Source organism: Streptopelia decaocto (genome assembly GCF_964273445.1).
Source record: "Streptopelia decaocto genome assembly, chromosome: 8".
Lineage (NCBI taxonomy): Eukaryota > Metazoa > Chordata > Aves > Columbiformes > Columbidae > Streptopelia > Streptopelia decaocto.
Window position 1 is genome coordinate 18,496,902 of NC_138662.1, and position 15,833 is coordinate 18,512,734.

Below are 15,833 nucleotides of genomic sequence, written 5' to 3' on the forward strand. Positions count from 1 at the left end.
TATGAGTTGACCAAAATGTGTTGGATATAAACATTTTCTTAGCTTGTTTTCTTAGGTGTTTTCCTCAGCTGTCTTTTGCAGCCATTCTCAAGAAGTGTCTCTACCCCACGAGCAGCATGTTGGTAACCTCTGATTGTTTTATCCTGTTTTATGATGAGAGAAATAAAAATTATCAGGACAGATGGTTTCATAACATCACTTTGTAACATGTTCCCTTTTAAAAAGATTAAAAGAGTTTCACGGTCCCAATGATTCCAGAGTTTCAAACTCTCTTTGCAAAAGGGATAGAAGATCTTTAAATTTCAGGGACTCTAGAGAGCAATAGCTCCTGATAATTGCTATATTGTGTTGTGTGCAGCTCACAGTGCTCAATGCGGGCCGTCGCTACTTGAAGGCAGAAGACCTGTCTGGAAAGGTGTTTGTTACTTCTGGTCTTGGAGGGATGAGTGGGGCTCAAGCGAAGGCCGCAGTGATCGCTGGCTGTGTGGGCATCATTGCAGAGGTGAGAGCAACGCTGCTTTTGTTCTGTCTTCTCCCAATGTGCCGAATCAGAACCCTCATTCTCCTGATCCGACATGTTCCTCAAGTAACCCTGACAAGCCAAACTGAAAAAAAACCCAACATTACTCTTTTCTTATATCTGTCTTTTTCATTCCTGAGCATTTTCCATGGCTGTTCCACTCTTTATTTTTTCACTCACTGGATCGATCAGATTGTGAGTATATGGATTTTAACTTATGATTGCTTCACAAATAATGCAGAATGATGCTGTCAGATGAGCCATTCTCAGTGCCTGAGCTGCCCTCATTTCATGTGTGAAAGGGTGTAACTTCCACAGGCAATTTCCATGGGAGCTGCACTCACTTATGCTGAAAACAATCCATGTTTAAAAGGTGTTAAGTTACATTATGATTAATCTTTAATGCTTCTGGCACCTTTATCAGGTACAAGGCAAAGTACCTGTTAAAAATGTTGGTGTGATTCACTCATCAAGGTTGGGACTAACGAAGTTGCTTCTTCTTGTGATTCTTTGGAGTCAATGGGATTTTGTAAAACTGAGAATTTTAAGTTATCTTCATGATGATGATGATGAGGAGGAGGTTAAATACTGGCACGTAGGAGAATCCCAGTTTGCAGAAAACAAAGGTAAGTTCTGCTGAGGGGAAGTGCTGAAGGGAGAATTTCTGTAGTACCATTTTCCCTGTTCCCTGAAGCTCACCCAGAGCATACATTCTTTGTAGAGAGACTTTCATCCTGATGTAATGTTTCTCTGTTCCAAATACATTAAAGTAGCCCTGCTATTTCCTCCCATAACCAAGACTCAAATAATGATCTGTGATTCAAAGACTGTTAATGTCCAAGTAATCGGAATAGTGTATGGTAGGATCCAGTGGATTCACAGATATTCTTAAGTAGCATATATAACGCAGAACACCATCATCATCATAATTTTGGTAAGTATATATGCCTGTAAGTTTTGAGTGAAATAAGTTTTCATATTAAAAAGTAACATTGAGTTATCCTAGTACCTGCATTTTTCAGCTCTCATGCTTATCAGAGGGTTCTGTTCTAACAAATCAGATGGAAGGATGGATGACAGAAACAGTGCAACAATTTTAACAGTAAATGTTGCTCTGCAATGCTGTGAAAATGGTAGTGAATATCTTTAATTATACTGACTATTGAGTAAAAATAAAAACTTCAATACATTTCTTTCCTCATGACTATCTTTGAATTCAGTACACTGGGGAAACGTTCTTGGTGGAGCAGATAAAGGATTGACCTAAATGCATTGAGCTCTTTTGACTCTTGGTACTGCTCCAGAGGAAGAGGCTTTTGAGAACTAAACTCCAGTCGGAGCTGACTGGTGTGGGAGTTCAGCCTTCTCAGCCAAAGTCATTTATAGAGAGAATTAGTTGGCAGACCTCTGCTGCGGGCTTGTCACTGGCTGCAATGAGAAGGGTAAGAACATTGCAATCTGACCGATGGTAATTATAATTAAACTTCAAAACATGATGGGTCAGTCTGCCCAGACGGCATGCAGTAATCCCACTCTGCTCTGGCCAGCTCAGGTGTTATTCATGGAAGGTCAGGGGTTCATCTCTTTTAGAATGATAGTGTGAAAGTGGTTTTGTTAGCTCATGAGTTTTAAATGTATTTGAGACCTCATCAGATACTCCCTGCAGATGAAATAAATTTATTCAGTTTATTATTGAATAAATTATTATTGAATAAATTAGCTTTATTCAGACTTCTGCTCTATCATCATGGCCTTTCAAATGCTGAAATACAAAGGAGAGATTCCAGTGAATGCTGTTCACAGCCGTCCTTTGTCCCTTTCATCTCTATGGCTGCAGATGATTTTGTTCAGGAGACTGAATATCGCCTGTTTTTTATCTCCTGCGAGATGATCCTTGTCGGAAATGAGTCTCAGGAGCACATGTGGATAGCTATACATATGTATAGATTATTTATTTAAGGAACTATTTATGCAAATGACACTGATGAATTGTGCAAGAGATGTCATTTTGTCAGCCAGGGCTTCCGAAGCTCAGACAGAAGGGATTAATGGTTCAAGTCTTTTACCTCTTCTGTTTGACGTGAAGCAGACTGTAATTTTCTGAAATAATTATGTGGAGGGCCAGACTATCTCCTCTGAGCCGCACTGAGCTCTCTGAGGTTACACTGGAGGTGACATTAGCTCATCATGTTTGTGCAGTTTTTTAAACGCCTGAGATGCTGATCAAAAAATGAACCTATTTTTGAAAGTGTGGTTCAAAGGACGCCAGTTTTCCTCAGTACGCTTGCAAGTCTGTGAAAGACTAGAATTGTCAGAGAGGGCTGAGGTAAAATATGTAGGATGTGGTAACAGATTTAAATAGATCTGATCTGTGTTATGCTGAGCTTTAAATAAACCCAATTCCTGTAATTCATAAAGACCATTTAATCTTTCCTCCTGTGCTGATTTAAATAACTCCCAAAGCTGTTCCTCACGGCACCTGACTTTATTGAATAATTCCATTGGCAGTGACACTGATATTATCATAATCTGGGGGTTTGGAAGGACAGTCTTTGTTACTGATATTGGAAATGATGGAAGGTTTCTTATGCTAAGAATAATTAGGAAAGAGGTTTCCTGGTGTTCAAGGAATTCCTGAATACAAAACTTATTTAATTTACATATAAATACTTTGTTAATGACAAATAATAAAATGAAAATGATGGGGGTGGATTATAGAGAAGTAAAAGTGCATTAACAGAATACCAGAAGCTAACCAGGTTATGTGTTCTTATGCACAGACACCACTGTGCGTGTTTAAATCCATTGCTACCACAGAAAATTGGCTTAAATTAATTTTGCCGCTTGCTTTATGCCAAGGATAGCTCATTATAAAAGTATTAATGATGTGCAAGTTTGTACATTGAGCCATTAATATGCAATCTGTGCCAAAGCCTCCACAGTTAGTCTGTCCTTTTGTATTTTTATCCAGCTGTCTCTTATGCATATACACACGGACACAAAAGCTGAGCCCAGAAGAGAGTGCAAATTTAGGACTGAGCTTGTTTGGAGCTTCCAAGTTCAAACAAGAGGGAATTAAAGACGTAGTTTTGTTTTGATCCATTCCATTTTTCAGAGGCATTAGCCGGCTGGGTCAAGAAAATGCTTTCCTCTTTTCCAGATTTGGTCGAGATTTTCAACCAGCAGTCAAAAAGAAGTGAGGGTCAATTTTATTCAGCAAACCATTGCCTCATCATGGGCAGTCTGGCAGAAATGTCTATCTCTGATCTGATCTAATAAAATATTTCCTTAATTAAATAGAAATTTTCACAGAAAATAGCCAGATTTGAAAAATAAATTGGAAGCATTTTGGCTTTTCTTTTTCAATATAATAATGAAAAGAAACAATAAGAATAATTAGAATTGGCAGAACAATCACTCTGTATTCTGGAAGCCAAGGCAGGGCTGTTCCCTTTTCCTGTTTGCCACTCTGCCTTGCAGGCTAATTGACAAAATGACTGGATAGAGGAAAGGGGATTTTTGAGACCTCTGCTGTTTCTCTCAGGTTGATGAAGCAGCACTTCTGAAACGTCACAAGCAGGGATGGCTGATGGAGATCTCGAACAGCCTGGACCATTGCATTGCTCGCCTTAGGTACGACTTGTAAGATAATTCAGTGAGTTTATCCCTGCTTCCTAACCCTTACTGTACATTTCAGTGTGCGTATAAGAGTTGAGGGGCATCTCTTCTTATTCCAGGTCTGCTTGTGAATGTGAATCCATCCTTCCAAACAGCAGCAGTCATTAGTAGTGATTACCAATGCTTACTGCAAGCCATTACCAATGCTTCACATCATTTCTATATGTTAAATGTGTCTTCATTCAGTTTCATGAATATGCATAGAACAATTACAAATAATGTGACACCTGAAGCATTGCTCAAGCTTTCTGGAATCAGTGATTAACAATCACATGAAGGTTGAAAGATCGGTTGCCTTGATGGATGTTGGAAACCACATATAGATTTGTCTGTGATTTGTGCATTGCAAGATGGAATTACATGAGGTGCATTTTCTTCAACCATTTTATTAATCTATTCTAGAGATGCAAGAAAGAATAAAATTGCCCTTAGTTTGGGTTACCATGGGAATGTGGTCGATCTGTGGTAAGTAATATATATGGATAGTGGATACATTAATGTTCTTGCTGTTAGTCAACCTGGAATTAGTTCCCAAACTTGGAAGAGAAGAGGCATTAAACCTAGTGCAGAGTTCGTTACTCTAGATGCTCATGAAGAACTGTATTGTCAAAAGAGGGGTCTTCATCCTTGTGTTCCATTTGCTTCCCATGCACCTTCTCTTTTCCTATGGAACAAGGAATTTCTTAGGGAAAGAGATCGCTAAGATTCTCCCTTGGATGAAGAAAGTATTTATCCCTTTCATTCTAACCTCCTGCTAGACAGCAAGAAAGTGTCTTTGACTTGAGTGAAGAACCGAAGTATTGAGGTATTGGTTGAATAAAAATAATCAGATGATGGATAGAAATTCTAGCACTCTCAAGGCTTTATCCAGTGGTAAATCTTGCTGTCACACCACATACCGAGGGTTGAGACTGACCAGTAAGACTGCTATGTCAAACTGGTATCTGATGTATCTATCAGCATTCCTGCACAGGTAAAATGTGAGGTATAAAAGTTTCACCTAAATCTTTGTCACCATAATCTCCTACCTCCTGGCATCCTAAAACAAAGACTTAGCCTGCCAAGGGCATAACTTATGAACAACCTCTTGGGATGGAAGAAGTTCACCTGAAAGAGGAGCTGGGATGTGAAACAGCTTCGGCTCAAACACTCCATTCCTTGGCTTCCCAGGGAGCGGCTGGTGCACGAGCTGGACACAACAGGAGAGCTGCTGGTTGACCTGGGCTCTGACCAAACGTCGTGTCACAACCCGTTCAGCGGGGGATACTACCCAGTACAGCTTCGCTTTGAGGAAGCAAAGCAGCTCCTTTCCACCGATCCAGGGAAGTTCCGGACCCTGGTACAAGAGAGGTAAATGTTTTGGTGATACATGTTTTTAACCTTTAAGTTTAGTTGTTCTGCAAGTGATATGAATTTTGTCTTTCTTGCAAGAGTTTTCTGTTCTTTAGTATTTCAGTAGAAATCTGGGTAGAGCTACAGTACTAATTAACTCCCAACCTGGTACTTGTGTCACTCAGGATCTGGCAGACATCACTTACCCATCATTTTAGGGGCAGTCTCTAGTGTATATGATCAGAGGTTAGAACGCTAATGATTTATTTCACTGTTTGGGCCAAGGTAGAGGCCAGAACAGTGGTGTTCAGCCATTTTCATTTTTTCTGTCTCTGTTCACTTTCTCTGTGAACTTCTTAAACTGTTCTGCAGTTTTGCGTAGGCTGTTTTTTTGTTATTACATTCCATCCTCAGAGCTGGCTGCATTTCTTCGCTGAAAGATGTGACCCCTCTCTGCTAATTAATGAAGTTCCCTTAATGACTGTAAATAGCTTCAAGATTTGGGTATAACAGGTGCTACAGAGACTGAAGGCATATCAAATGATATCTTATGGGTTTATATCTAAGTTTCTCTGGGGTCTTTCAGTTCCATCTGTCTCCCCCTGCTTTCATGCCTTTAGTGAGTTCATGATATTATTCTTTTTGGTATTTTATCCATCTCAAGAATAACTGTTTCCTTCTTTTATTTCAGTCTGAGGAGACATGTGGCTGCTATTAACAGACTGGCTGATAAGGGCATGTTTTTTTGGGATTATGGCAATGCTTTTCTCTTGGAAGCTCAAAGGGCTGGTGAGTAGATCCTGGAGCTGTCAGGTGGAAGCAAGGACAATCCTACATGCATTTTCCCAGCTATATATTTTGGCAGGATAGGGTTTGCCCTTTCTTTCTCTTGCTCTCTGAGAGCCCTGACCATCTCCGTGGCTGAGGCAGAGCCTTCATTGGGAACCCAGGTGCAGTCTGGTTTTACATTTTATAGTTTTTCTTCATTAAGTCACTGACTATTAAAATATTTTTTATAGGTGCTGATGTTGGGAAAAGAGGAGCCAATAAAACAGAATTTCGATATCCTTCCTATGTTCAGCACATCATGGGGTATGTTGAGGAGAGCTTGGAATAAAGCATTAACGTGTGTTGTGACTCTCTCTCTTTAGGGGGACAGTACTACAAAGACTCTACTTCATGCAAATTTTCCAGTCTACTATAAATGACAGAAAGGAGTCAACCACAGCAGTAGGAAAATTGATGTCACAGGTGTTATCTCGGAGTTGGTCTTATTTTTCTCCACTCTGGAGTAATGTGCAGTGTGATTTAGGAAGATGTCCTGTTGGCTGTGAGCATCATGCTCATGTTTTCTGTTGGCTTCCTTAGTTACTCCTTGCATTTTCCTGTGTACAGAGGAGCCAGACCTGGAGGGACATGTTGTATGTGATTAACATAAGTAAACTCTGACACCACAGGTTTTGCTAATATTTTATCCTGAAAGGTATAGCATGTCTTGATAATTTTATGTAAAGCTTTATCCTTTTTAGGATTAAAAAGTGTTATGAAAGCAGACACCAGATGTGTGAACAGTCAGCTAAAACATTGCCAAATCAAAACTCTTCACTCCTTTACATGAATAGCTGCATTTTCTCTCTTGTTACATCAGTTTTATTTAAGCAGCTCTGCTTCACTTCAGAGAATAGGCAAGTCACAGCCTCAAACTGTAACTAAATACAACTTCACTTCTAGGTGCTAAAAATGAAGAGCTTGTCTCTTCAGAGCAGTAGAGCTCAGTTCCAAATCATCAAGGCTGATGTCTACACTGATGTTAAAAGCATATCTGAAATAGGACACTCATTTGCTCCTATTGCCAACTGTACCTCTTACCCAAGCTGTGCATACTGCTGGTAGAAAAAGCTGAGCTCAGATCTGTCAAGGGACTGGGTTTATAACACCTTTTGCCTCTGACATATGCTTAGCTTGTGAATAAGAACTTGAACATAGAGTAAGGTACAACTAGATTAGATCTCTTCTGGAACTCAGTTGAAACATGTCTTACTATTGCGTTTTTAACAACGTGGACAGCAAATAAGTCTGGACTTGAGCACTTGTTCAGAGCCTACACTTGTGTGATAGTGTAGATGCACTCAGAGTTAGCCTGGGTTGAGGACAAAAGACCAGGCATCAGGGAGAATATATTTGATGAAACAAAAGAAAAATTCCAATTCATCTGGTGATGCACTTGTTTGATTGAACTGCCCAACATTCCTGTCAAAATTCTGGCCTGACTGTCTTTCAGTACACCAGCTGATGGCCGCATGAAACAGCACTGTTTAATTTCTCAATTAATGGTCCCTGATGCTTCTGTTTAGATTAGTTCATTGAAAATGTTTCAAATTCTTCCGTCGCCAGCTAATGAAAGAAAAGCACTGCTAGCAGCCAGGATAAATAAGGAAAGAATTCCAACTATCTCTTAATGAAACATGTTCTCTTCCCAGGGACATTTTTTCCCTGGGATTTGGGCCATTCCGCTGGGTTTGCACCTCAGGTGACCCACAGGATCTCGCTGCCACTGACTCGATTGCCATGTCTGTGCTGGAAGACTCGATACGTCGGGGAGGTAAGACACGGTCCCATGTCCCCATCACCAGAGGTGCAGAATGCGTGACGACTTTTGGTCAAAACTGTAGAAAGCACTCTTTGGCCTGATCTACAGGAGCAGGAAACCTCACTGTTCTCCAAACTCCTATAAGGACTGTAAACAGTAGGTAAAATATAAAAACCACTCTGTGGAGAGGTTAGTGATCCCAAAGCTATTGTTGCAATTTTGGTTAAGAGCATTTATTTTAATTTGTTACAGGTTTTCCTGCACTTTATCACCTTGAAACTTTAAGGCCAACAGTATCTTTCATCAATAGGTTTCCAAGAGGCTTTTTTTTAAAGGATTCAAATGGTTTTGCCCTTGTCTGACAGGTGAATGAAGCCTGGGAATCTCGGGAGGTTTTTAAGAGGCCGCCAAGCAGCCCAGTGGCAGGAACCCCCGGTTTCCTGCATGTGGTGCTCCATCCAGTGTCATTTATTTGTGATTACAATTTTGAGGTCTTTTTGTCTTTTGTTAATAAATTCACTGCTGTTTCTACTCACTGGTGGAATCAATCTGGAATATATGCATGGCTCTGTATGCTATTCTTATATCTAGGAATTATATTTTCGTTCTTCTGTATCCTTGAAAGTTGGCTGTTACTGTTATTCCCCACTGAGACAAAGCTAATTTTGTGTCAGCAAACATGAATCGTGTCCCCCAGGTTGCAGTGGAGGGCCCTGCTACTTTCCCTTTCTTTGTCTGCTTTTACAGTAGCTGGATGGCAAACTCAAAGACTTAAGTGTCGTTGTCCCCTGGCACTGAAGTCCTCAGCTCTTCCATTTGGAAAGATTGGAGCTTTGTGCTTCTCAGAGCCAAGGAAGGGATCAGAAAGAAACAGGTCACAAATCCAATGCATATTTTAATGGGGAGAAGAGCATAATATTTGTATCTGGTAATATTGAAATATTTCATGAAAAACATCATTGAAATATGAATAGATGTGTGAAGATTTTGAATGCTCTCCTATTTGTTCTGGAACAGTTAGCATTGTGAGGATCCAGGGTGGTGTTTCTGAGAAGGAAACACCATATTCAGATATTTCTCTCATTTGAAACAAAACAACTGTTGCCTTCCTCTAATGCAAGGCTGGTGTCCAGCTTCTTCCTCCCAAGAGGTGAATTATTGATGGAGTGGGTCCTTAGTGGTGTATATTCTCTTAAACTTTCCTTAGGAGTCATCTTGAAGAAATAGCAATGGAGCATGAGGTGTTTTTAATGCAGTAGCCCAGAAGTGCCTCCCCTGTTCTATGGATATTGAAACTCTCATGTTTTTAAACCTGGTGCCTTGGCTTAAGTGAAGTGGGGGTGAAATCCAATAGTCTAGTGCTGGATTTGTCTTCAGAAATCTGCAGTAATTTTTCTGCCATGTACAGCAATCTCCAGCCATCTTCTCTCAAGAGTGAATTGATGCGTGACCTTTGGATGGTTTGCATTGAGAGACTAGGAAATGAATTAGTTACTGTGTGCACTATAGTATATGAGTGTTTATATAGGTGGTAATGTAAAGCTGGGAAGAGAAATCTCTTCCACAGACAAAATGCATTGAACTCTTGCATGGAATTCTTAAATGAAATATTACATTTAAAAATATCCCAGCAGGTGAAAACAGGTTTAAGGGCAAGGCTATAATTGGATTTGCTGTTGAATTTGGCAGGACAATGGGAATAGGATTTCAAAGAGAAATGTAAAGAGAATTCAGCCAGAAAATAAACATCCATTCATGGATTCCAGTTCTTGAGTATTCCACTTGCTCTCTGTTCCCTATGGGACCTGGGCTTGGACCAAACTCCGGGATCTGGATATCATCACACATACATACATCTAAAATCTGAACCTACCTTTGAATTTTATAAAAGAATCTGTTATGATGGCTGAGTGAAGACTCCACAGAGCTGAAGTCTGTTGCATTCCAAATCCAAATTTTTGACCTGGCCTTGAGTCTAATGTTCAACATTCTTCTTTTGTGGACTTGACTTTTTGCACTTAACCCTCACAAACTGTGGAAAAAGTCCGATGTAGTTTTATTATCTGCTTCTACTCTTAAGGTATCTGAGCTGTTAATGTGGCCTTTTGCAGAGATGGGAGATGCAGCACTGATGACTGGATTGATCAGAGAAGAGGAGGAGATCTCAGTTTTATCTTGTGACAAAAACCTTCACGTGCGCCATTTAGTACCGAGCAATTGCTGCGCTATAAATCTATATCCCAGCATTGGTATAACTTATCCTCAAATATATATTGCTGGCTTCTTCTGCTGGTTGACTCAAAGGACTTAGTTACTACCTGATGCAAGATGGAACTGTAGTACCCAATGTCATGGAGTTTGCTAAAGCTACTAATTAAGCAAAGTCTCGGAAAGGAATTGGGTGTTTAGTAGGCAGCAAGCCAGGTGACAGAAAAAGGAACAGTACTCAAGGTTTAATTTAGCTTGCTAAAGATCTGAATGGGAGTTTTCATTCCAGCTGCCTCCTTGTGCCTTCCTCTGCATACACGGTACCAGTTACTGCATCAGCTGCACAGAGGATTCTGTAATGCGTAGCATTTCCTATATGCGTGCTTGTATCTGGGAGCAGAATTTGACTTCCTAGTGCTGTCAGATGAATTACATTTAGAGCATATTGCATTCATTTTCAAAGCCTCTTTTCTTTTTTGTTTTCTCTTGCAAGTGAGCACATCTGTGAAGCAGCAGTACCATGACAACATCCGCTGGATTCGGGAAGCTGGCAGGCACCGGTTGGTGAGTGCAAAACCTCCTTCAGCACTCGTGTCCATTCCTGGTCCAGAATGCAGGTTTTGAATGCTGGAGTGAAAAAAGGAATGGGCATGAATGAAAACACTGTCTGTAACTCCTGGGGACGAGAGCTTAAACCTCTCTCCACAGCAGGGTTTTAGGGTGAGCTGAAGCAGTTCTTTGCCTTCACATTCTCATCTGGAAATCTTCAAATATCTAGTCTTCTATCTGGAGTGAAACGCATTTACCATGCACCTCATTTTTAACTACCTGTCAGAGCACTATTCAAAACATCATTCTTGGCATTGCTTTGGCCTAACCTCTTCAATTCCCACTGCCCTTTTCAAAATAGGTGATGAGGCCAAAGAACCGCCATCGTTTGTGTTGTGGGAAGCAGGATGGCAGTGAAGCATCCTTTGTTTTTGTTTTAGGGCAGGCTCTCACTGGGAAGCGAACCACTAACACTATGGGGCTCACATGTGCTCTCCTCATCTGGCGGCCAGGTTGGCCTGTGGGGTAAAAGCTGGAGAGGAGCATCAGTGTGCAGGACAGATGTTTTTTGCCATTCTTTGTCTCCATATTTCTCTTCCCTTCCAGTCTGCCAGGTCCAAACCTCTGCTTCTCAGCTGTTGATAAGGGATTTGTTGATAGGAGGATTATAGCCTAGCAGTCAGGTTGATTTAAAAAGTGGGATTTATTGGACAGTAGCAGCTGAATACAGAAATACATATCACTGATTGTCTGAGTGGAGATAACTCGGTTCAAAAAGGGATTTTAATTTATTTTTTCTGGAAGCCGGATGTTGATGAAGAAATAATCTGCACTTTCTCCTGTGACTCCATTTATCTGGGCCCTGAAGATAAGCCAGTTGCACAGAGAACCTTATCGCTCTGGCATTTTTATTTTTCAGGTTGTTGGCTCTCAAGCTAGAATCTTATATTCTGATCAGAGGGGTCGTGTGTCTATAGCTGTGGCTATTAATCAAGCAATTTCTGAAGGAAAGATTAAGGTTTGTCTTTTTTGTCTTGATACGATCTGGTAATTGTGTTTAATATCTGAGACTGGGGTGGCAGGTGGGAAAGGAGAAAGCTTCAAGCAGTTGCTGTTCAAGCCAGCTAATTCCAGGTCACATCATGCCAAGAGTGAATTATTCTTCTATAAACCCCATGTGTGGCAAATGATAATGAAGACCTGCAAGCTGATCTAGATTCATACTGTCAGTTAAAATCCAGATCAAGAATGGACTTGTTTGAGCTGTATGAAATCACTGATTTTCACTGCTAACCTATTTTCAGTCTTGAAGTCTTCCAAAAGAATGGAGAAGTGTAAAAATTCTTGCTTTGTTTTCATTTTCAACAGAGAGCAGATTAAAGATTTATTTTTAATAAAGATTTTTGCAAGTGTCTTTGAAATTTCAAAGATGCTCAGGTGAAATAACCACACTGCTTCCTCTCTTCTCCCTGCCCTCCTTTGAGGATGCCATTGGCATAAAAACAAGCTCCTGTTCTTGGTTATAAAAGGATGGTGGCTTTCATGAACAGTACGTGAGCAACAATTTTTATAAGAAATAATAGGCAGGGAAGGTGTTCCAGGGGGTTTAGGAGAGGGGACAAAGCTGAAGTTTGAAATGACTTAAGGCAGAAGTGCATTCAGCAAATGATGATTCCTAGTAGCATTGACAGTCCATGAAGGATTCCATTTTCTCATCCTTGGCTTTTTCAGGCTCCAGTTGTCCTCAGCCGAGATCACCATGATGTGAGTGGGACCGACAGTCCTTACAGAGAAACGTCCAACGTTTATGATGGATCAGCCTTTTGTGCAGGTCGGGAGAGCAGCTGGGGCTTGTCTGTGTGGGCAAACAAGGAAACTGCTTTAAAAGACAGTTATTTTTTTAATGCAACATTTTAAAAATGTTTTTGTTTAACCCTTTAATCCCAATTAATCAGATTTCCTGAGAAGCTTTGTGGGATTTAATAGCAATAGAGACATGAATGTGGAGCTAGTTAAACAGAGGAGGTCCAGAACAATGCTGAAAATTCAACGAAGATGCATAAGATTTACCTGATTGTAAATAGACAGCAACCTATCGCAGAGGACTGTGTCTTCTGTTTGATTTTAATTTTGCACATCTCTGTTTCAAAGAGGTGATCCAAGCAGAATTACAGCCGTATTTCCTTGGGATCCACAAGATCCAAATCAGGTTTATAATAGTATTTTGCTTAAAGCAAAAAGATTCACAGCTGTGTTCTTTTCATTGCCTGAGGACTCAAGTAAACAGTCTGGAGAGTCTGAAAGGAACTTTTCTGGTCATAAGGGAACATACTTTGATAGTTAAAACATAAGGATGGAAGTGTCCTGGATTGGATTGCAAGTCTTGTTGCTCACTTACAGTGTGACTGTGGGCAAATCCTGTAAGTTTGCTATACAGAAGGAACCTTTGATTCTACACACCTGACCTGAGCTCACCAAACTCTGCTTTTAAGTTTGTGAAATGGTGCTTTAGGAAAATAAACCTAAGAAATATCAGATTAGAGGCCAGAAAAAAAAAAAGAGTGAAGCACTAAGCAATTTTTAACTTAAATCTTCCTCAATTTTCCAACCATAAAGTGGAAATTACGATAATAGCTTTAGCCCAGTAGTGTTTCTGCATGTCATGGACTGACAATCGCAAAGTGGTTTGAGATTGGAGGATATAAGCTGCTGTAGGAGAAATTATGATAGAGGTAGCTGAGCATATTGAATTACTTCCATTATGTGAACTCATAATAGAACCAAATTATGGCTCAATTTTAAGGAGAAAAGTTCCCTGCTATCTTAACTGAATTTCCTGATGAAATGAGGCTTTTAGCTGTGTCTATTAGTCCCACTTCAACACTTTTTGAGGTTGTTGGCTCGTTCTAATAGGCCAGATAGATGCCTGGAATAATGTTTGGTTCTGACAAGCTGTGAGAAAATGGTGCAGCTGCACAGAGAACAGCAATCCAAAGTAATGTCTCCACCAAAGGGCTTAACAACATCAGTAAAGCTCAGGCAATGCCCTCAGAAGAAGGCAATAGAAGTAAGGCTTGCTAAAACCCCATTGCTTATCATGCTATGTGTTTTTCTTTGCATTTTATTATTTTCACGAACCATTTGCCTTTTCCAAGGGCTTATCTAAAGCCTGTTGGCCACTGATTTCACTGGGCTTTGAAACCAGCCTAACGCAGCTTTACCAGATGACCCTCTGGAGGTAATAAAAAAATATCTTAGGTCTTCCTGTCTCCCTTCTTTCCCATTGTTTTCACACCACATTCGAGCCAGTTCAGTTGAAACTGGCTCCTCTGTAGCACACAGGAATTTTCCAGAGTGCTTGCCTGTCTTATTTAGTTTTGTAGTAAGTACCTCAGCCTGATCCTTGGCAAACATGGGTCATCGCTGCTTGGCAAAGTGTAGCTCAGCACAGACATTTGCACCTTTATCGAAGCCAAGAAGCAGCACATTATTACACCATTAAACCACTTGCCATGCTCCCTGTCCAGCCTCCATTCTTATTGCACTAGTGGCTGAGGAAGAAATCTGTACATTTTTAGAATATGGGGATTTTGATCTCTCCCGTTCCCTCTTGACAGCACTGTAATTATGATAATTGGGTTATTAAAGTGACATAATGCCAGATAAGATGCCATAATGGGGCTTTTGACAGGATTTAACATAGATTAGCGCTCAAGTAAACTCATTTATCCATCAGACATGTAACAACTGTGGATCTGTTGAAATATTCAGAAATGTGGCTGGCAAGGATATTGCCGTTTGTCTCTTTGTTTTTTCTGCTAAAAGCACAGCAAATAATCTATTAAATCTGGCCAAATATTTTCAGTAAATTTTACCCTGTTGTCCTCTGCGTGTACCTCTTTCTACCTCTCTGGGTGTATCCTTTAGCACAAATTGTAGTGAACATACACGATTCTAGGGAACATTTCAGTGGAAATCATACATTTCACAGTCACGTGACATTTGTCTGCTAAACTGTTTTTCAAACAAAAGAAACCTGTGTGATTTCAGCAGTTGGCATTCAGGGTGAAATTCCCCTATGTCAAGAGAATCATGGCTGATATCACTTTCATCCCAAGTGTGTTCCCAAAATGTAGCTCCTTAGCTTTACACCGGCCTGAATTAACTCTGCACTCTGAGCTGAAAATACTTCAGGCTTCTGAGAACTTCAAGGTGTGTAGTTTTCCAGGTGTCCCCCCCCAATTTTGAAACCCTCCACATGGAGGTGTCCAGCTTGTTTTTCCATGACCGAGACATCCCCAAGGAGAGGATTGTATTTCTCTCCACCTCAGGACTTATCTCTAGCCTAAGAGTGGTGGGTTCTTCAGCTACTTGAATGGGATCACATATGCAGAAAGCACCAGAGTCCTCACAAACCGGTGTGACACTGGCATTTGCTTCCTCCAGTGTAGGGGCAAAGATCAGGAGGAAAATCTCTCTTTTCTGTTCTTCCCAAGAATGAGATGCTCACTGTATATTTGTGAGAGAAGCTGTGAGTAAACCTGTCCTCCAACACAGCCAGAATCGAGGTGTCGGTGGAAGGGAATGAGCAGCACAACAACAACAATAAAAAGGTGAACGCAACACGTCAGAGCCATGATAACACCTTTCCTCTCCTCCTAGACATGGCGGTACAAAATTTTGTAGGAGATGCATTTAGAGGAGCAACCTGGGTTGCACTGCACAATGGTGGTGGAGTTGGCTGGTAAGAATTGATTTATATTTCTAAAGCTGGGTTCAGAACTTTGTTACCACTGCTGTGCATGTGTGTGGGGAGGGGAACTGCAGCAAAAATGTGTGTATTACTGGAGTAGTACAGTGTCATAATTATGGGAAGGGTGGGTTTGGAGACAAGGGATGAAAGGATGTATTATAAAGCAGGGTGTTGTGTGTATTTTAATGCCCATATGTCTAGAT

At 40.6% G+C, this 15,833-nt stretch overlaps 1 protein-coding gene across 1 annotated transcript in view; it reads left to right on the forward strand.

The window, feature by feature from the left end:
* Nucleotides 1-15,833, forward strand: part of UROC1 (urocanate hydratase 1) — a gene marked incomplete at its 5' end in the record, with an annotated part of 37,117 nt that overhangs the window by 15,548 nt on the left and 5,736 nt on the right. The window contains 11 exons of the mRNA XM_082060107.1: nt 359-502; nt 4,065-4,153; nt 4,601-4,663; nt 5,369-5,548; nt 6,222-6,319; nt 6,550-6,622; nt 8,011-8,132; nt 10,822-10,892; nt 11,797-11,895; nt 12,609-12,708; nt 15,540-15,621. Of these exons, the coding sequence (XP_081916233.1) occupies nt 359-502; nt 4,065-4,153; nt 4,601-4,663; nt 5,369-5,548; nt 6,222-6,319; nt 6,550-6,622; nt 8,011-8,132; nt 10,822-10,892; nt 11,797-11,895; nt 12,609-12,708; nt 15,540-15,621 (1,121 nt within the window). The remainder of the gene's footprint in view (nt 1-358; nt 503-4,064; nt 4,154-4,600; nt 4,664-5,368; nt 5,549-6,221; nt 6,320-6,549; nt 6,623-8,010; nt 8,133-10,821; nt 10,893-11,796; nt 11,896-12,608; nt 12,709-15,539; nt 15,622-15,833) is intronic.